Source organism: Oncorhynchus mykiss, chromosome 23, assembly GCF_013265735.2.
Source record: "Oncorhynchus mykiss isolate Arlee chromosome 23, USDA_OmykA_1.1, whole genome shotgun sequence".
NCBI lineage: Eukaryota > Metazoa > Chordata > Actinopteri > Salmoniformes > Salmonidae > Oncorhynchus > Oncorhynchus mykiss.
This window is the reverse complement of record NC_048587.1, coordinates 20871579-20894398: the sequence shown is the minus strand read 5'-3', so window position 1 is coordinate 20894398 and position 22820 is coordinate 20871579. Positions and strand designations below refer to the sequence as shown.

Below are 22820 nucleotides of genomic sequence, written 5' to 3'. Positions count from 1 at the left end.
CAAGACTAGTGTAAACATAACTTGCAAATCTGATGTTCAAGAGACTTCATTGGGAGTATGGAGGTGGATGGCAAAACACAAGCAGTTTTGCAAGCGGCGTGGTTTGTGATGCTCGCTCCCGTAAACGGCGCCACTGGCTTGGCGATCGTGGCGCCGAAAGATGAAATTAAGTCTTGAGTGGCCGCCGTGCATGATTAACCAATGAGCGGAGTTCATCTTGTCAACCAATCAATGACAACATTCAAGCTGGCAACAACCGGGACCACTGGTCTCTACACACGGTTGGCAGATTTTCTCGTGGTTCAATTGCCATTTACCGCGGCCCATCTGTAGGCACCTTAATAGAGTTGTGATAAGGATCATGACCTCTATTTGATCAATTGGCCACTGCACAGTTGATGTCTCTTCAGCAATTCAGAAAAAAATATAGGCGGTTTGATGTCAGTTTGTTTCCATTTCATTCTGTCATTGTAGCATATCAGTGTTTTCCCTTCTTTTAGCATCTGCCATGGTATTCACAAACTGACTAATGCAAAACAAAGAGCTAATCCAAGACCTCAGAACATGCCAGCAGTCTATATATACACATAAGAATGAAAGAATCATTTCAAAAGTAGCTGTTCTAACATTCACAGAGTGAGCCTAGAAGGAGTGTAGGAAACCCAGCCTGGATTCCCTTTCTGTCGTCTGTCTTTGTTCCTCAAAAATGTTTGATTCGGGACAGTGACACATTTTAGGCACAAAGCAAGAAACTTCAGATCGCTCAATGGGCCTGCTCCTTGCCAGGTTTGCCTCATGGGATAAGAACCAGAGTGCCAGCTTGGTTTAGGAGAGTTTACTTCTGTCAACATCAATGATTACTCTTGTGCAGGTAGTATTGCAATTGTGCGCCAAATGTGAACGTGTAGCAATTAAGCACCACCAATCTTGGGCAGAATCCCATTCAGCTATTATTACAGTTTGATCTGCAAACACAGCACTGACATATTGTAAAACAATGTTTTTTTTTGCAGCACTATTTTCTGACTTCTCTTGAAACACTATATAAGAGTAAGTACAGGAGGGGGTTTCAGGTTGCAATTCAATTGGTCAGCATGATCCTAAAAGTATGACATCATTTTCCATGTGCTGAAACCTCTGCAATCTGCCAATACCCAAGATGCCTTCAAGACAAAGTAGCCTACAGGAAAATGTCATGATGAATAAGACAAGCACATGGAAAATTGTCATTAGAGCTGTAATTCTGATGTGCTGAGCAGGATGAGTAATATTGGAGCAACATAATAGTAATGAAACACAAGAGTGACTCAGATATTTAATGGCACCACTCAATAACACATTATATATATTCACCTTAACATTCAAGGTATTTTATACAGAGTACTTACAGGATATGTATGAAGAGAGGTGTGTACAGTATAGAGGTTGACCGATTAATCGGAATGGCCGATTAATTAGGGCCGATTTCAAGTTTTCATAACAATCGGTAATCAATATTTTTGGACACCGATTTGCCTATTTTTTTTTATTTTTAATTACACCTTTATTTAACTAGGCAAGTCAGTTAAGAACACATTCTTATTTTCCTTGACGGCCTAGTTAACGGTGGGTTAACTGCCTTGTTCAGGGGTAGAAAGACAGATTCTTACCATGTCAGCGCAGGGATTCCGGGATTTGTTTTTGCAACCTTCCGGTTACTTGTCCAACGCTCTAACCACCTGCCTTACATTGCACTCCACTAGGAGCCTGCGTGGCAGGCTGACTACCTGTTACGCGAGGTCAGCAAGAAACCAAGGTAAGTTGCTAGCTAGCATTAAAGGCTCGTATTTCTGTGTGTTATGTTATAATTAAGTCTATGATTTGATAGAGCAGTCTGACTGAGTGATGGTAGGCACCAGCAGGTTCGTAAGCATTCATTCAAACAGCACTTTCGTGTGTTTGCCAGCAGCTCTTCGGAACCCAGTCCTATAATTGCTAAAATAACTACAACCTAAAACTTCTTACATGGGAATATTGAATCATGTTAAAAGGAACCACCAGCTTTCATATGTTCTCATGTTCTGAGCAAGCAACTTAAACGTTAGCTTTTAGGCACATATTGCACTTTTACTTTCTTCTCCAACACTTTGTTTTTGCATTATTTAAACCAAATTGAACATGTTTCATTATTTATTTGAGGCTAAATTGATTTTATTGATGCATTATATTAAGTTAAAATAAAAGTGTTCATTCAGTATTGTTGTAATTGTCATTATTACAAATACATTTTTAAAAAATGACCGATTAATCGGTATCAGTTTTTTTTTGGTCCTCCAATAAATCGGTATCGGCGTTGAAAAATCATAATCAGTCGACCTCTAGTACAGTAGACCTATAGCATTCTGGAGTTGAATAAAAATCCTTCAATGAAAAAGCAACAGTGGCAGGAGCGAGAGTCTGAAGATTGTTTTAAAGAAAATATCACAAAATAAATAGTTGTTCAGTGACAATCGGAAACATGCAGTCATGTGACTTAAAGCCCCATATAACAAAATAAGGTTTGAACGTTCAGTGGAAACTGTAAACAAACATTCCAGCAAGTGTACAGGGGAGTCGTTAGTTTTGTTTCCTATTGGGATTGAAGTACTAAAACCAGACAGTTGTAATTTTTGCGTTAGTAATAACCACATGAAGCTTAGACATCTCCTCAGTATGAGCGTTTCAAAATCAGAGTGGCATGTGACCATGTTACGTCTGCACTGTATATGCTTGGTAAGTATGTAAGATGTGTTTGTCAAACTATATAAGAATGATGAGAAGATTGCATGGATCATTTGGGAATTGCACTGCAACTTGAGACAAAAACTCAGATATGATATAGAATTGAGATGATGTATGAAAAATAAATTGACAGTGCACACAATACATGTAAACACACACACTCTCTCACACGGACATGCTTGCACACACACACACACACACTCACCCCGCCCCCTCTGGCTTCACATAATGCTGATAGGAAAGTGCAGCTTTTTAACAGAAATTGGTTGACAGATGGATACTGTATGTGGGCAGGCAAACAGGCAGACATAATTTAAGCCTTTGTGAGAAGCCATGTCATCATTGCCACATATACAGAGCCTCAAAGGCCCACTCATGCCTCTCATATGATCTAAACCAGCGATCTGTAAGCTGACCAATTTGGCCAATTGTTTCAATCAAGAGTGGAGCACATTAGCATAGGCATAAGTTAAAATGCATGCACAACAGGAATGTTCATGAAACAATTATTAATTTAGAAGCCATATGTACTGTAAATATACAATATTGTACCTTAATGATACTCCACCTAATGCTTCTGACTAGACTTCCTCCCATTGGCACCATTAATTGGCTTTTCACAGGTGTCGCAGTGTGATACTATGGCATGCATTCTAGTGCAATGTCATTCACCTATGCAGTCTGGCTCTCATAATTGAACCATTGATGCATTAAATGCTCTCATCAAAGTGGTATTTCCACACAACCAAGAATGCACAATGCCATACAGGCTTCTCAAAGTGTATGCAAAACAAAAAGTGACTTAAAAGCGCTCTGCTGGATGTGCAACTTTATGAGTGAGACCGTGAGCAGATACCCGGATGTGGTAACCCTCTCTAACCGGTCACTGCGCCTTTAATCCCCCCACCTCCCCAAAGTCATATGATAACGTGAGCTGTCCAATGGCACAGTAGCAGCATCAGATCCTTGGAGGGTTGTTGGTGACTTGGTCAATCCAGCGCAGGAACCTGCTGACCCGCGTGTACACCCCAGGGAAGGAGGGGTCACCACAGCCATGACCCCAGGAGATGACCCCCGTCAGCACCCAGCGGCCCCCCTCTCCCTGACACACCAGGGGACCACCGCTGTCACCCTGGCAACTGTCCACGCGCCGACGGTCCGACAGGCTGCCCGCACACAGCATGCGGCTGGTATAGCGCTCGCCATATCGCTTCTTACACTTCCAGGAGGGCAGCAGGGGAACCCAGGCCTGCAGCAGGGTACGGGAGTATTCCGAGTCTGAGAAAGAGAGAGCGAGAATGAGAAAGTGAGGGACGAACAGAGAGATAAGAGAGAGAGAGGCAAAATCCATGGAAATGCTCTCACATAAAATATCAAGCAATGAACAGATCAAATGGCTGATTCCAATATAAAACACAAAAGGAACTGTCTGTAACAGAGAGGCTCATGTTCAGCACCTGTGATGCCCCACCCTGTGATGACACAGGCGGCTGGCCTCTTCCCCCACTTGCTGCCAGGCGCAGGGAGGCAGGCTGAGTTGGTATGAGGGTTAAAGGCCACACAGTTGCCTTCGGTGCCCTTCAGTCTAAGCAGGGCAATGTCATACTCCCAGCCCTGGCTGTGGTACTTCCTGTGAATGATGATGCGCTCCGGGGACAGGCTGCGCTCAAAGTCATCCCTCTCCTCCGTGTGGTAGTCACCCAGTCGCAGCACGTAGCGCGATGGGTCCCCGCCAAACCTAAGAGAGGGAGAGAGGACGAAAAAGAAGAGGACACGAAATCAAGGTCTGAGGAAGTTGAAGCCAAGCTGAAAAGAAGCCAGACTGAAAAGAAGCCAAGCTGAAAAGAAGCCAAGCTGAAAAGATCAAGACAGTGACTCAAGAAAGTTTCACTTATCAGAGGCGTGTCAATCTCTTACTAAGCATACTTTATACAATTATTGACATAGACAAGCTCCTTGATAGATCATTTATTGTATGCGTGACACATGTCATTTTTAGAACGTAGTCACTGCAATTCCATCATTGAACACTAGACGTCTCTATGTCCCACCTCTTGAAGCAGTGTGCAGCAGTCAGGACCCAGCAGGAGTTGATGAGCGTGGCTCCACACAGTGGATGGTTCCCTTTGGACTGGGACTTGAGCCACAGAGACACCTGCCATGGCCAGTCCCCCCTAACACAGCACAACCAGGGGAGGAGAGAGAACATATGTAGAAATAGATCATGGATGACTTGATAATGTGATCATTTGACTTGTGCAATGTGTTTTGCATATACAGTATCTATGCAGTGATACAAAGTAATATAACCCTTTGTACGTGCGTGTGTTTACAGTGTACCTGATTGACTTGTCCCCTCCAATTATCCTCCTCCTGCGGCGCTGTGTGTTTGGTCTCATGCCGCAGGTCTGCGTTATTATGGCGCCATCTCCCACCGGCTCGGGGACGTAGTCACAGATGACCCCTGCATCTTCGCTGTGCTTGCAGTCATGGGCGTCCTCTCCCTCGGCCGGACACTCCCCCAGGGACACCTCAGCCCCCATGCACCTCACATTGTCCAGGTGGATGGGGCCCTTGCCTGCTCCAAAATATGCCATGGAGCGAGCCTTCGACACCCCACTGAGGAAGAGCCAAGTGAAAAGTACATTTCAAAATTCCTAAATGTCCCCATCTCCTGAATGGCAGTTAAAGTAAGAGTTGATCACTCAGAGACAGGGAAACCCCAGGTGTCTAACCACATACTTGACTTTGAGGTATACCACAGATGAGGGAAAGGATATGATACATTAACAGGGAGAAATATGAGAAGAAAATCCATATTTACACAAATCCCAACTGCCTGCAGACCACTGCAGCATTGACGTCATTCCAGCCGTCATCACACACGCTCCCCCATTGGCCGTTCAGAAACACCTCCACACGCCCCTCCTTTCGGCTCTCTCCAGCAACCAGTCGCACCAGAGGGCCTGGGACCAGAACAGAGAACCACCATAAACCGCAATGTATGAATTTGAATTTTCTTTGCAATATTCACCAGAGAAGATAAGACATCTAACAGAGATATGTGGATAGGAACTTTGATTTGATTTCTTATGCAATCTCAGTGGGTACAGTTAGTTGGCCTACCTGCGATGCGTGGCAACCCTGGCACCTCATTGGTCTCTCCCCCCCTCTCACAGCGCACCCCTACGTCCTCGCTGTGGGAGCAATCATGGCGACCCCACTCGGCGTGCCCGCAGGCAAGCAGGGTGGCCTCTGAGCCTTTACACTGCACCTCATCCAGCAGGATCAGCCCTGTGCCCTCTCCGTACAGCCCGTCTGATGTCACCTCTGCACGCCCTCTGCTGGACAAAATACGCCATTACTACAGTATCACTACACTATTACGACAATATCACAACACTATTAATACAGATACACCTACTTCCCATGTTCAGATTGTATTTGTACATATAAGGACTCCTGTAGACCGACCTGAAGCCAAGCTGTCTACACACCACTTGTGCGTGGTGCTCAGTCCAGTTGTCGTCACACACCGTACCCCAGTCCCCAGAGTGGTACACCTCCAGACGACCTTCCCAGGGACTGTCAGACCCCACCAGCCGTACTACACCATCTGCAACACGGTGTGTGTTTGAAACAGTGTGTATGTGTTTTGCATACAAATATGTGTAATGTTCTGGGTGTTTACATACACATAGTGTTCCTGTCCTGACTCCTGACCTGTATATGGGTTACAGGACACGCCAGCATCCTCCATGTGGTCACAGTTGTGTTGTTGCCAGTTGTTGTGGGGACACTCCTCCAGGGAGAGCTCGTTGCCTGTACACTGCACCCCATCCAGGAGGATGGGACCAGAGCCCTGGCCAAAGTGAGCCCACGTCCAAGCCTTCGGTACACCCCTGAGTGGACACACACACAGGCATACGCAATGACCATATGACTAACTCACACAAGAAATACAAACACCATATATGGACAACATGTAAACAATATATGGCAACCACTCAAGGGTCATTCAAATGTACACATATAAATGTATTCCCACCAAGTTAACAGGCTTTAAGGGTACTGTACAGAGCACAAAAACATGCACTTACAGAGCAGATAAATACATTTACATGGCACAAAAACCCCAGTCCCTGTTTCAACACTCATGCACACCAAACATAGTCAATATAATTGAGAAATGAATTATTAATGACCCGTGGAATATCTGAAAAGTGTCCTGAGACCGATCCACTTTGCTTTTTTGTTTATTCACTCTTTGTACACACGCACTGTTGGTGCGAGTGACTCTGAACTTACCATGGCTAGCCTCGAGTCGTACAAGAAAAAATTAAATATAGAACATTTTGCTATTTGCCTCATGATTCCTGTATGCTTTGTTGACTACGAACTTTCTTTTCCCAACTGTGGGACAGACTGTTTGTTCCCACACTCGGGACTCTGACTCTCTATAGGTTACACAGACTTTTGGCCTAACATCCTATTCTAACCACCTCTCGCTGGCTTTGTATTCATGTTACCTGATGAAATTGCTGTACAATATGATCTTGTTGCCATCTGATGCAGATGTCATAAATCAGCAGTGCAGAGCTCTCCCTGTCCTGTGCCGTACCTTGATTGTATTACTGTTGATGGTATCTGGAAATGTGCATGTACTCCCTGGCCCATCTACAGTTGCTAGCCCCAATTCTGACACTGATATCGGCGTCACTGATTTCTGCTCTCGTAAAAGCCTGGGTTCTCTGCATGTTAACACTAGAAGCTTATTACTTAAAATGGATCAATTGAAAGTGTGGGTTCACAGCTCCAATCCAGATGTGTTGGTCATTACTGAGAAGTTGTTCAGGAAGAGTGTTTTAAATACTGATGTTAACCTTTCTGGTTATAACCTTTTTCGGCCAGACAGATCTTCCAAAGGTGGGGGAGTGGCAGTTTTTTTTTACCAAGGATCACCTTCAGTGCTCTGTTGTCTCCACCAGGTCTGACCCCAAACAATTTGATTGGCTGGTTTTACACATTAAACTTTCAAATAACTATTTGTTGACTGTTGCTGGGTGCTATCATCCTCCATCAGCACCGGTATGTACCCTACCTGCCCTAAGCTCTCTCTTGGCCCCTTACACTAAGTCTGAATTTGTCCTGCCAGGTGACCTAAACTGGGACATGCTTAAACTACCTGACCAAGTCCTAAAGCAATGGGACTCCCCAAATCTTTCTCAGATTATTACCAATCCCACAAGGTATGACTACAAACACCTAGAAAAGGCTACTCTCCTCGATGTTATCCTCACAAATAATCCTGATAGGTATCAGTCTGGTGTTTTCTGTAATGACCTTAGTGATTACTGTTTTACAGCTTGTGTCACTGCTGTAACACTGCTCAGTGAAACGACCTGTCCTGATTTGTCATAGACGCTTGCTAAAAAAAAATTATGTTCATGACAATGCTTGCTCTGGCCTCTGTAAAATGGTATAGAATCCGCTTGATCGCCTCTGTCGAGGACGCTTGGCCTTTCATTTTTGATATTTTCTGTGGTATTGTTAACAAACACGCCCCCATAAAGATAATGAGAACTAAAAACAGGTTGAGCCTCTGGTTCGACCGTGATCTTGCAGTTACTCCACATCAAGAATTGCATTTGGCGAAAGGCTCGGCACACGCATACCCAGGTTGACTGGCACTCGTTCAGCAAATGAGAAATAAGTGCACTCAGATCCGGAAGGCCAAAGTTAGTTACTTTAAGGAGCAGTTCTCTCTCTCTGGGTCTAACCTCAAGATGTTCTGGAAAACGGTTAAAGACCTGAAGAATAAACCCCCCCCCCCCACACACACACACACACAGCTGCCCATGTACCTTAATGTTGATGATGTGGATGTTACTGACAAGAAGCACATGGCTGAGCTCTTTAAATCACTGACTGGCTTGGTTGATGTCTATCGTATTATCTCGGGTATGCAATCTGGCTTCCGCTCAGGTTATGGATGTGTCATTGCAACCTTAAAGGTCCTCAATGATGTCACCATTGCCCTTTATTCTAAGCAATGTTGTGCTGCTATTTTTGACTTGGCCAAAGGTTTTGATACGGTAGACCATTACATTCTTGTGGGCCGTCTAAGGAGTATTGGTGTCTGAGGGTTCTTTGGCCTGGTTTTCTAACTGCCTCACTCAGAGTGCAGTGTATAAAGTCAGAAAATCTACTGTCTCAGCCACTGCCTGTCACCAAGGGAGTACCCCTTGGCTCGATCCTAAGCCCCACGTTCTTCTCAATTTACATCAACAACATAGCTGAGGCAGTAGTAAGCTCTCTCATCCATTTATATGCAGATGATACAGTCTTATACTCAGCTGGCCCCTTCCCAGATTTTGTGTTAAGTGCTCTACAAAGTTTTCTTAGTGTCCAACAAGCATTCTCTACCCTTAACTTGGTTCTGAACACCTCCAAAACAAAGGTAATGTGGTTCAGGTAAGAAGAATGCTCCTCTCCCCACAGGTGTGATTATTACCTATGAGGGTTTAGAGCTTGGGAGTATGGCTAGACGGTACACTGTCCTTCTCTCAGCACATATCAAGCTGCAGGCTAAAGTTAAATCAACACTTGGTTTCCTTTAAAGTAATCGCTCCTCTTTCACCCCAGCTGCCAAACTAACCTTGATTCAGATGACCATCCTACCCATGCTAGTTAACGGAGACATCATTTATAGATCTGATTTTCTTTACCATTCGGCCGTCAGATTTGCCACTAATGCTCCTTATAGGACACATCACTGCACTCTATACTCCTCTGTAAACTGGTCATCTCTGTATACCCGTCGCAAGACCCACTGGTTAATGCTTATTTATAAAACCCTCTTAGCCTCACTCCCCCCCTATCTGAGATATCTACTGCAGCCCTCATCCTCCACATACAATACCCGTTCTGCCAGTCACATTCTGTTAAAGGTCCCCAAAGCACACACATCCCTGGGTCGCTCCTCTTTTCAGTTCGCTGCAGCTAGTGACTTGAACGGACAGTTTTATCTCAATCTCTTCATTCAAAGACTCAATCATGGACATTCTTACTGACGGTTGTGGCTGCTTTGCGTATTGTTGTCTCTACCTACTGGTCCTTTGTGCTGTTGTCTGTGCCCAATAATGTTTGTACCATGTTTTGTGCTGCTACCATGTTGTGTTGCTACCATGGTGTGTTGTCATGTGTGGCCTTGCTATGTTGTTGTCTTAGGTCTCTCTTGTCATGATGTGTGTTTTGTCCTCTATCTATATATATATATATTTTATCCCAGCCCCCATCCCCGCAGGAGGCCTTTTGCCTTTTGGTAGGCCATCATTGTAAATAGGAATTTGTTCTCAACTAACTTGCCTAGTTAAATAATGGTTCAATAAAATAAATAAATCAAACGTACTGTAAGCCACTCATTTTGTGTGCGTGGCTACATGTGGGTGATCTGCTAAGAGCAACGATGACATCTGAATAATCTGGTTCAGCTGGCTCCTCTCCAGCAGAGCAACAACCCAAAACACTGTAGGCCATCAAAAATGCATGCCTTCCGTTCATCTATATTAATATAGTTCACTCAGTGGGAATGCAGCAGTGTAAATAAGGCTATCCTTGCAGGAGTGCATCCAGCTTTGTGGAGTGCAGAGAGCCTTGGTTGGTGGGCAACTTCATGCCTGGGAACCCTTGCTACCACTGATAGGGCATCACCTCTAGTTTTTACCTACATAGGAACTGAGTCACATTTAGTGAAGGGGAATCACATTAATAACCCATAAGCTACCTGCAAGCCAAGCACCATGCTCCTGAGCCATCAGAACCCCAGTGCTGCTCACCCCAGTCCCAGCTGCCGACAGACCACCTCAGCATCGATGTCATCCCACTGGTCATCACAGATGGTGCCCCACCTCCCATCATGGTACACCTCCACACGACCCTCGAAGTCCTCCAGGCCACCTACCAACCTCAAGGGGGCGCCATTGCCTGAAAAAGACAGCAGAAAGTAGTTACCTGGCAGAACACGTTGGCATCATGTTACAATAGAAACCACCAGTCTTCTAAGTTATCTACTTGTCCACTTATGGTCTCCTTGATGAATGCAAATGTAAATAACCTCGTGCCTAGTGCCATGATAAATAAAGTGATCTGAACCACAGAACTGTTGGAATGCTGTGACCCCTAACACTGGCTCAGTTTGGTTCAACGCTCCGGCATGTCATTTGAAACTACAGCAAGTATAAGTATGTGCGGGATGCAGGGAGCAGGAAAGGGGGGTGGATCAGTTATGCAATCGGAGTATGTGAGCAGCCCTGGCAGAGAAGTTGAGGAGGTGGGAGGGTTGTTTGGGGTAGGTGGTTTGACAGGGGCTCAGGGCTCTCAGATAGCTCTCTCCCTCATAATGTTCCAGACTGAATAATTCACCGCACCACACTAAATATATCACCAGGGCCTGCTCCTCTGGGCACCCCTCTCTCTACCCTCCTAACACACACGCAGAGGCACACACACGCGGAGGCACACAAACAAACACACACACACACACACCCCTGTTGTAGTTCATTATGCCCCTTTGGGACGCTATGACACGAGTGCTGTAGAAGCCGTGAGAGCTGGCAGCCTCAGAGAGCTCTAAAAGCTACGTGAATGACTAGGCAGGCAACATCAGCTCCCTCTTGGCCGTGCTGCTCAGAAGAGACTGTTCTTGTTCTAGCCTTGCAGTGTTTGTGTTATGGAGATGAATCTTAGCCACGAATCTCAAACTGGTGCAGCAGCTCTGAATGAGGTGGGATAAGGACACAAACTCTTAAGAGTCTACACAGTCTCTCTCTACCACTGTCTTACTCAAAAAGGGGAAGTGGCTCTTCACAACTTTAGATAACTACTGGTAGGCCTAGTACACATGTAAAGTAAAATGTACTACATTTATACTTGTGCGAAATCTATGCTTTATCCCCATGGATGTTTTGAAATCTCCAACAGCCTCACCTTCAGGTGCAGCACACACCACCCCCGCTTCGTTTCCATGGTTACAGTCGCTGGTGACAAACTTCCGACTCCTGCAATCCAGCAGAGTGTTTTCGTTGCCACGGCAGCCAAGGCGTTCATAGTGGAAGAGTCCAGAGCCGGGCCCGAAGTAGGAGTGCTGGAGGGCCGTGCCGATCTCACTGCAGACAGAAAGACAGGATGGACAGAGAGAAAAAGACCGGTGGACAGTCAGGAGTGGAGGATAGGATTTGACACACACACAAAGCAGTGATACAAGTATGGCAGTAGCTCTCACCCCAGTCCAAGCTGTTTGCAGATCACACTGGCATCGCGGTCGGTCCAGTGTGTGTCACATACCGCCCCCCACTGGCCATTTAGGTATACCTCCAGACGCCCGCCCTGAGGGGAGGACCCACCTACCAACCTGGCAGCTCCTGGAGAGGAGAGAAGGCATTAAGATATGGAACAGCACCAGAGATTGTGAAATCATTTGAAATGACAGGTGGGACATCTCTCTCTCACACCCACCAGAAACAGGTAGACCGACAAATTGCTACCAAGTCAACCATGAATCCAACAGGTGTGATTATCTCAGGATAATTGTATAGATTATCCTTGGTTTGTGGGTCTTGCAACACTTACCTATTCCAACCTGACAAACACACACACCCTAAGTCAAATTGCCTACAAACCCTGAGAAAGGTTAACCGTTTCAAAGAGAGAACTTGGGAGAGTTAAAAAGAGGCAGACATAATGACAGCAAACACAGATATTTCAACACGGGGATACCTACATACAAGCAAGGTGCTGACAGACCAGTACAAAGACAGATGGTTGGCTAATGGACACGCAGGGGTAAAGGCTGACACATGCTTCCCAGTCTAAACAGTTTGAGCATATATTATGAAACCATTTTTGACGTTTTGGTGTTCGGTAGGGTTTTTCTTCAGGCCATTTGTGCACACAACATTTTTTTGTTCTTGAGGCAAGTCGAAGTTCGGTAGCCGAAGTCTACGCCCCTTCATCTGTGATTGGTCAACAGTAGGGGTGGGAACTATGGATGGGATTCTTCAATGAAGTGTTTGCTGTCATTCAACGAGGGAGAGCACAGCAGCAGCAAGGCCCTACTGTCTGCAGTGCACTAGTTTTCATGCACATTTTTTCACTTGAGAAGTACTGCACCAAACATCTTAGCTAGATGTAAAATTGCAAGACTAAGCAAAAAAAAGTCTAAACTAATTACAGATTTCTTGATTTTTTTTCCAAGCATTTTTCTTGTTTTTCAAGCAAAGGTCTTTAGGGAGTATGCGAGCACAGACATTCACTTGACCGAGTTCTGCTAGGAGCAAACCGAACCGATGGACAGTATGTGGATGCCTTTACACTACTAAAGGGGTTGGGAGTCACGGAGAGAACAATATCGGCTGCCTAATGGATAGGTGGGAAACACAGTGGGAGGAGCCAACTGACAGACATACAGAAAAATAATGGGGTGCAGACAGATTGAGAGACACAAGCAGACAGGCACATACAGTGCATTCGGGAAGAATTCAGAATTTTTCCGCATTTTGTAACGTTACAGCCTTATTCTAAAATCGATTAAATAGTTTTTTCCCCCTCATCAATCTACTCTGAAAACACCATAATGACAAAGAAAAAACAGGTTAAAAACATTTAACTGAAAAATCACATTTACATAAGTATTCAGACCCTTTACTCAGTACTTTGTTGAAGGACCTTTGGCACCGATTACAGTATTGCTGTACAGCTATTTTCAGGTCTCTCCAGAGATGTTCGATCAGATTTAAGTCCGGGATCTGGCTGGACCACTCAAGGACATTCAGAGACTTGTCCCGAAGCCATTCCTGCATTGTCTTGGCTGTGTGCTTAGGGTCGTTGTCCTGTTGGAAGGTGAATCTTTACGGTCCTGAGCACTCTGGAGCAGGTTTTCATCAAGGATCTCTCTGTACTTTGCTCCGTTTATCATTCCCTTGATCCTGACTAGTCTCCCAGTCCCTGCCGCTGAAAAACATTCCCACAGCATAAGGCCACCACCATGCTTTACCGTAGGGATGGTATTGGCCAGGTGATGAGCGGTGCATGGTTTCCTCCAGACGTGACGCCTGTCATTTAGGCCAAAGAGTTCAATCTTGGTTTCTTCAGACGAGAGAATCTTGTTTTTCATGGTCAGAGTCCTTTAGGTGCATTTTGGCGTGCTGTCATGTGCCTTTTTACTGAGGAGTGGCTTCCGTCTGGCCACTGTACCATAAAGGCCCGATTGGTGGAATGCTGCAGAGATGGTTCCCATCTCCACAGAGGAACTCTGGAGCTCTGTCAGAGTGACCATCGGTTTCTTGGTCACCTCGCTGACCAAGGCCCTTCTCCCCCCGATTGCCCGGGCGTTTGGCCCGTTTAAGAATTTAAGAATGATGGAGGCCACTGTGTTTTTCGGACTTTCAATCCCGCACAAATGTTTTTCTACCCTTCCCCAGATCTGAGCCTCTCGGAGCTCTACAGACAATTCCTTCGGCCTTATGGCTTGGTTTTTGCTCTGACATGCACTGTCAACTGTGTGACCTTATATAAACAGGTGTGTGTGCCTTTCCAAATCATGTCCAATCAATTGAATTTACCAAAGGTGGACTCCAATCAAGTTGTAGAAACATCGATGATTAATGGAAACAGGATGCACCTGAGTTCAATTTCAAATCTCATAGCAAAGGGTCTGAATACTTATGCAAAAAAGGTATTTCTGTTTTGACTTTTAATACATTTGCAAACATTTCTAAACCCTGTTTTCGCTTTGTCATTATGTGTAGATTGATAAGGAAATGTTTTTACTTAATCCATTTTAGAATAAGGCTGTAACGTAACAGAAATGTGGAAAAAGTGAAGGGGTCCGAATACTTTCCAAATGCACTGTAGGTTCCCTAGATAGTCAGAGGCATAGATATCCTGCCAGAGCAACATGATCACCCCAAAATCACAGCAAAGATACAAAGATACCTCGCAATTATTTGTTGGTCCCTTTGGAATTCATACACCACTATAAATCATCTGGTTCCAGGTAGTTACCCAGCAGTATTGATTCCCTTGAAGTAAGTATCAGTCTGTAAATTCTCACCCTGGTGGCAGTCACAATAGGCCCAGCCGATGGCTCCAGAGCTCTGGCGGAAGAAGCACCAGGGGTTGGACTCACGGTCAGGGTTACGGCAGTAGCTGTGGCCGCCCAGCCCCCGGCCTGGGTACTGCAGGACGTAGTCTGGGAACTCTGTCCACTTCAGGCAGGGCGAGCCAGAGTCAGTCTGAGACACAGAGCCGTTGTAGTAGCCCAGCTCAGTGAAGCCTTCTGAACAGGACAGAGGAGCTAGGGGGAGACACATTCGCATACAAGGGGTTAATCAAAGGATGAGCTTCTGTTGAAGCTTAGTTAATACAGTATAGCGATACACATTTTTGTGAGACGAAGTGATGGAGGGGGGTTAAAGCAGAGTTTTATAATTAAGTCACATTAAGCCAGGCAGGCGTTCAAACAATTTCCTCTCCTTTGTCTCTCTCTCTTTTGGTTCCACCTCCCCCTCTCTCTCCATCCTCAGAGGTAAAGGAGTGAGCCACCTGGCTGGTCAGACTGACAGCGTGCTGCTGCAGTGCAGGGGCCAGAGTATTTGTGTAGGTCTGCTTTGCTGAGTCACAGAGCGTGGTGGGCTACCTTCTCAGACAACCTGAAAACCTGTGCCCTTACTGCAGCCATCTCTCTCTGTGTGTGTGTGTGTGTGTGGGTGCCCGTGCGTGCATATATCTCTATTTTTTTGTCCTTAAAATGCACCCCAGGCATACAGGTCTTAAAATTATTTTAAAAATTCAAATCCTCACAATTATTTTCTCAATGCTGTCAAAAGCATAGTTTGATGATAGATATACAACTTTGGGGTAGACAACTATTCCTCAAGAGGGGTGGATGCTCATGTCCAGAATCCAGTGCATAAGCCATTAGTTCCTAAAGGGCGTACTGATTAACTGAAACTCACTGCAATGCAATTCTCTGAGTAATCCAGGGCTTTTTAATTACAGATGCATTGAACTGGGTCTGCGAGTGCTGCATCTCTATTCTCTAATTGGCTTTGAGAAAACGTGAGATGGGATCGTTACGGAAAAACCTGAGCTCAGCCTTACGTTCTAAACTATGCAGGTTAAAGAACCACTGGGACCACTTGTGAAGATGACCCATCACATTGAATAGGAGTGGGCCATTAAACACAAACACACATCTGGTCCACAGATTGAGTTTTAAAAACAGGGGGAAGGGTCTGTGGTTTAATGCAGAGGCAGACATTTAATGGCAACCAGAGCCAGAGGCAGCCCTGAACTTGATCCATAAATAACCCATGTATTTCCAAGGGATCAATGTCTGGTAATACATCATGCAAAGAATACAGACAGTTGCTTGGGAATGTCAGTTAAATGCAAATCCAGAACCAACTATAACTAACTGAATTATCAGTCCCTTTTCAATGGGATATGTATGCGCTTATCTGCCTAGCAGTCAGTCTTCAGTAGAAGTAAGATAATCTTTAGCTTTAGGCCCATGCTTCCTGTGATGTGTAACTGATGTGGCTGTACCTCAGCCATATCAGTGTGTGTGTACTGTATAGGATATGAAGGGGAGACGTGCTAACATCCCTCTAGATCCAAGTGTTAAACCCTGAGGAGATTGGAGGGAAGTGGAAATGGGCACTGGGGTCCAGCCAGGAAAGAAAGATATCCTCTTCACGCACCTAAACTCCTCGTCCTGAACGCTCTAAACCAGTGGATTAAGGACCGCAAGTCCTTTGAGGTGTCGCTGGGTAAACATTCACAGCTGTGAGCGATCGCTCGCAAATCTACACCCGCCCAGTGAGTGGCCTAACCCCTGTCTGTGTTTGTTTGAGGGACTGCTGGTCCACATTCGCACAGGCTTAGTGACTTAAGACTGGAGAGGGTGTCTGACTGATGCCTGAGAGAAAAGACATCTTGAAGGAGCAATACTCTGCTCAATTCCAGATTGACACCTTGTCCCAAACCCTGGTCACTTCATGTAGATCTTAAAGGATTGGATATCTATGAGCAATATGGTAATAGCTCTAGCAAGGTAAAGGTAATACATCCATCTGGCTCTTTGATAGATTAGGTGGATTTGTATAGAATTTTGCTTACACCTATCTAATCCTTTCAGATCGCATAATCGGAGGAGATACATATTTGATAGAGTTCACACATTAAGAGGGTGTGCCAGAGACAGAAATGTTATGGATAGCGTTATTACGAAAGGTTACCCGGAACATCACCAGCACATGAAAGCAGATGTGCTGTATCGAATGTGTATATGCATGGATAATCTGTTTCCATGCAGAGGATGAGATAGGGAGTGAGTATATAAATGCATGTATTGAGAGCAAGAAACTCAGTATGCACGTTGGTGTCATAAATCTGTCACACTGTCCATCCCAGTTTAACTAAGCTCTAAAGTATCTTAACATAGCTTGCATTCTATCCCCGATGGGTGTCTATAGTTGAGCCACAAACGGACACAACCATCTTTAAGACCCAGACTTTTTGAGACCCCATTACATAACTTCACCAAAGACAAGGACCAGACATACAGCATCTGGTTGTTGGAGAGTGAGAGTCGATCAGAGATGATGTCAGGGCTCTTAAATCAGGGACACTCATTTACATAAATGAAAGCCTAAAAATGAGACAAATTTGGGGGTGGGAGAGGGGAGCTGGTTATGTGTCTTTTGGCTGTGGATAAAGAGAGCGACACTCCCAGCAGACTGCCTCCACTGTTGAACAGAAAGAGAGAGAGAGACAGAAAGAGAGAGCGAGAGGGAGAAATAACAAAAGAGACTGATGAGGGAGTTGAGCGTTGCCTGAATATCAACCCAACCTTCAGAGGCTCAATTAGAATCACCATCTGATCATCAGCAGCGCTGGTGACATCAAATTACTCTTATAATAGCGTATTTAGCAGAGGAGGGAGGCTTTTTCAAGCTTTTGTTCTGAAATTGTGACATTTTGCTGAAACAACACCTTGCCATCTCACATCCACACCATCCCACTAGGTCCCTAGGCGGGGTGCATCACTTGAGTGGGTTGAGTCACTGACGTGATCTTCCTGTCTGGGTTGGCGCCCCCCCTTGGGTTGTGCCGTGGCAGAGATATTTGTGGGCTATACTCCTTGTCTTAGGATTGTCTCAGGATTGCCTTGTCTCAGGATGGTAAGTTGGTGGTTGAAGATATCCCTCTAGTGGTGTGGGGGCTGTGCTTTGGCAAAGTGGGTGGGGTTATATCCTTCCTGTTTGGCCCTGTCCGGTGGTATCATCGGATGGGGCCACAGTGTCTCCTGACCCCTCCTGTCTCAGCCTCCAGTATTTATGCTGCAGTAGTTTATGTGTCGGGGGCCTAGGGTCAGTTTGTTATATCTGGAGTACTTCTCCTGTCTTATCCGGTGTCCTGTGTGAATTTCTCTCAGAGGACCTGAGCCCTAGGATCATGCCTCAGGACTACCTGGCATGATGACTCCTTGCTGTCCCCAGTCCACCTGGCCGTGCTGGTGCTCCAGTTTCAACTGTTCTGGCTGTGGCTATGGAATCCTGACCTGTTCACCGGACATTCTACCTGTCCCAGACCTGCTGTTTTCAACTCTCTAGAGACAGCAGGAGTGGTAGAGTTACTCTTAATGATCGGCTATGAAAAGCCAACTGACATTTACTCCTGAGGTGCTGACTTGCTGCACCTTCGACAACTACTGTGATTATTATTATTTGACCCTGCTGGTCATTTATGAACATTTGAACATCTTGGCCATGTTCTGTTATAATCTCCACTTGGCACAGCCAGAAGAGGACTGGCCACCACTCATAGCCTGGTTAATCTCTAGGTTTCTTCCTAGGTTTTGGCCTTTCTATGGAGTTTTTCCTAGCCACCGTGCTTCTACACCTGCATTGCTTGCTGTTTGGGGTTTTAGGCTGGGTTTCTGTACAGCACTTTGAGATATCAGCTGATGTACGAAGGGCAAAATACATTTGATTTGATTTGTTCATTTAGGCCAGGGATGAACAACCCCAGTCTTCTGTGGCCGGACTGGTGTCACACTTTCTCCATCCCTAGCAAACACAGCTGATTAAATGAATTGCATTCTAAACTGAAGATCATGATTAGTTGATTATTGGAGTCCGCTATGTTAGCTGGAACAAAAGTGTGACAGCAGTCTGGCCCCCGTGGACTGGAGTTGCCCATCCCTGATTTAGGCTATTCAATTAGTGCTGCTGAGTCATTCATCCATGTCCTTGGATGACTTGGCAGAATCACAATGATGGATGGATGAAATCAAGACCTATTAGAGGAAGAGGAAAAGAGGTGTCTACCTGCACTCTGCATAGTATTTAGGTAGCCATCTTGAGAGATGACCTGCAAAAAAAAAGACAACAGAATATGAAACTGCAGGCTTATTTAATTTAGACCAAGTTTTCCACATTAGGTTATGGAAGCCTGTTCATAAGTAGTCCCTTATATCCCATAAGTAGCCTGTCGGATTGTTTGCAGCCTTCATACAGAACAACGTTTTCTCTCTCTAGTATTATATTGTAGCCTACTTGTAGAAATATGGTTTTACTCAACCTATCTATGCTATTCTGTAGATCTGTGAAAAGCATTGTTACACTGTGTTAACCATGTTCATCCCTCTTCTCTTCTGCTATCTGTTTTCAATTACTTTCTATTTTACCACTGAGGCCGGGAGCAGGTGGCATCGTTTAGAATGTCTATGCAGAAAGCAATTAAATTATTGAAGGGTTAAGTTAAAGGGTTCTACTTTGTGGCACCACTATCCCCACCCAGGCCACTAAAATCAATACTGTCATGCATGGGAAACAGCTGCGCCTTAATCAGTTGAACTCTAATAATTGCATCTGTCAATCTAATGGAGACAGGGGCAGCTGGAGTTCTCCATAGAAGGATTCTTTGGGGGAAAGGACAGGAGTAGTTCCTTAGCCCATTTAAAAATGAATTCACCGTTTTCAGTGGGTAACTCTTTATAATAACATGAATGAGAATTAATAAACTATTTATAAATAGTAGCTTATACACATTATTCCTAAATTAGTATTTCATTATTTGTAAACATGCATAAGCATTTCATAAACATTACACTTCATAAGCATTTATAGCATTTAACATTGAAAGTTATAAAGTGCAAGCAAGTAACCTACAACCGTTGCCTTTACTCTTTTTTTGTGTTTTTGTTGTCACTTTAAAATGATGTAGCCTACAGCCTCGAACCATGTTTTACAAAAATGTTGCTCGCAAGGAATGTCATTGGCTATATGAATCAATTGCTATTTGCAAGGAAGTTTGAACATATCATTGAATGCATTTGCCCCAGTGTTTTTATATTTTTCTTGGTGGTTCAGTATTGCACACATCAGTGTGCATGGCTTTAACTACTGTAAAACGCATGATGAGAAAACTCTGACGCACGACCTCCGCAAGGGATGGCGCGGTTTGACAAAACTATTTCTCGTCATCTAATGAAATCGCTGGCGGAGAATAAAAATAATTGGGTCCAATTCAACCGAATTTATACTGGAATATCGTTGTATTTACCAGCTGATGGGCGCGCTTACTGTGCAGGCTAATTTAGGACACACAGTCAGCCTTCAGAAATGCATTTAGGAAAGCTCAGCATTTATTTATCTTAAATGTTTTACAAAGTGATACTGTATTAACAGTATCTTAGGATGAGTTACCTTATGACAACAGCAAGCCAAGATTGATTGCTGAGGATAGGGTGATGGTCTGTCCCAATTATTTCCTTCACCGGCAATAAAACAAACTGATAAGGGTAGGCTATAGGCTATTGCTCGTTCTTAAGTTTTCCTGGGAGCAAAGTCCTTAGTGAAATGAAAATGTAGCCTACATAGGGCACTATAAAATAATTGGAAGAAAAATAAAAGCGAAAGCTCAGTAATGATGCACTGCAGAAGCAGAGCAGGCCTAATATGATACATTCAAGTGAATATGTGTGGCCCAATTTGGATGGTTTAACCTCAGAAAGCGGGTTTACTGGCACACGAGAAGGTGCCACGCACAGCATACCTTTTGCAATTACACATAGGTTTATGTTACATAGGCAATAGGCTACGCAAAGTATATAGCCAGTAGACTACGCGAAGTCTATAGCCTACCTATATATTCCCAATGAATGTAAATCGTAAGGAATTTGGTTATCTATGGTCACCTGTTTACCTTTCTGTTGTCAATACATATCCCCTCGCAAACAGAAAACGCACAGTGACGATGAAAGATACACATACCTCTCCAGAAACTGAAACCAGAAAACACCATACAAATGACAGAGAGAAGATTCCTTTTAAAGCGTCCTTGTCCATCATCCTGTTATATGTGTCATTGCCCGCACCTTGAGCAGATTTCACCCATATCCAAAACAAACAGCCAGCCTCCGAGTGCAAGCGACACTGACCAGAGAGAGCCCGCTACTGAGCGTCCAAAGTTAGGCGGGGGACAATGAGACGATGTGCTTGTTTTTTCTGTCTGGAAAAATATTTTTAAAATAATCCAAACTCCTATGTGACATTACACACCCTGAGGTGCTCCAAGCTTCGACTATAAATGACGAACCTCCTAGTGAGGAAGTGTCACTGAAAGGAGACACCGGTGAGAGACACGCTGTCGCCTCTCGCCTTCTGCGCAGCCCACATATGCCGATATGTCGACAATAAACAACACAGCAAGCTCAACGCGGTTTAGTTGTAGGCCTATTGCACTTGCGTAAAGGGGCGTTACTGCGCTCAGAGGATAGGTAGGTGAGTGAAGGTTTCATGTTTTATTAATGAATATTTGATTGGGCTGAGTAGGCCCCTAACTTAATATTGCTGTTGGATATTAAATCAAGAATATGCCTGAATTTAGTGACACATGTTCCACCTGGATTTGATGTAGACGGTCATTTCAACCAGTCACCAAAACGCAAAAAACATAAAATTACTAATCTCCAAATTATGCTTTCCTAGCATGGAAAGTTAAACTCGAAGATCAATTACATGTATATTGCCTTGCAGTAACGAGACCTAAACACATTCTATAACATAGATCATGACACTGTGGCACTCTCATTTAGGCAAGGGTATTGTAACGACAGATTTCATCCTCTTCGTCTGAAGAGGAGGTGTAGCAGGGATCGGACCAAAACGCAGCGTGGTAAGTGTCCATATTGTTTATTATAAAACATAAACTGAACACTAAGAACTACAAAACAATAAATGTGAACATGAACATTAACGAAAACCAGACCAAACCGAAACAGTCCCGTGTGGCACAAACACTGACACAGGAAACAAACACCCACAACCCAACAGTGAAACCCAGGCTACCTAAGTATGATTCTCAATCAGAGACAACTAACGACACCTGCCTCTGATTGAGAACCATTCTAGGCCGAAACAGAAACCTAAACATAGAAATACAAAACATAGACTGCCCACCCCAACTCACGCCCTGACCATACTAAATAAAGACAAAACAAAGGAAAATAAAGGTCAGAACGTGACAGGTATTGTGCCATACTTGGCTAATGGAGATCTCCAGATATGTAATTGGCAATAGGCTAGTACTAGTCATTCTCCCACTAAATTCGTTCCAGGAGTAGAGTAAGCTAGGCTACTGCTCACAACCCGAGGCAGCAGTGGAAACATTTTATGAGACTTTGAAGCCATATGAACACATGTTGGCAGCAGCAGTATAGCCTAATGCACAGAGCTTACTTAAAAGCCAGGTTGTCTGATATGTTGGACCCATATATATGCCTGTTTGTCAACTACAGAGTATTTTGAATTTGTTAGCTCTGGACTAATTTTAGAGTTTGAAATAGACTACGCCTTTTGGCTATGTTTTATCAGTAACTGTGTTAAAGGTGTGTCCCGAATTTGATAAAGTAGGATTTTTTATTCTGTGTGGAAGTGTGACCTACACCTACAGCAGTGGAGACTCCTCAGAGGAGGACCATCCTCCTCAGG

General features: G+C 44.5%; 1 protein-coding gene across 2 annotated transcripts; it reads right to left on the bottom strand.

Moving 5' to 3' along the window:
* Window positions 1-1301: 1301 nt before the first annotated feature.
* On the bottom strand, window positions 1302-21530 carry si:ch211-51a6.2 (neurotrypsin). Of its 2 annotated transcripts, XM_021580465.2 has the most exons (14): window positions 21102-21530; window positions 19155-19197; window positions 14873-15115; window positions 12044-12182; window positions 11749-11927; window positions 10599-10746; window positions 6484-6662; window positions 6235-6376; window positions 5887-6101; window positions 5585-5726; window positions 5101-5379; window positions 4812-4934; window positions 4218-4498; window positions 1302-4038 (listed from the first exon to the last, which is right to left on the bottom strand). In XM_021580465.2, the coding sequence occupies exons 1-14, from the start codon at window positions 21177-21179 to the stop codon at window positions 3719-3721; spliced, it is 2511 nt and encodes an 836-aa protein (XP_021436140.2). In that variant the 5' UTR covers window positions 21180-21530; the 3' UTR covers window positions 1302-3718. The 2 variants fall into 2 exon arrangements, with proteins under 2 accessions (XP_021436140.2, XP_036816034.1); XM_036960139.1 differs by lacking the exon at window positions 19155-19197.
* Between the last annotated feature and the right edge of the window lie 1290 nt (window positions 21531-22820).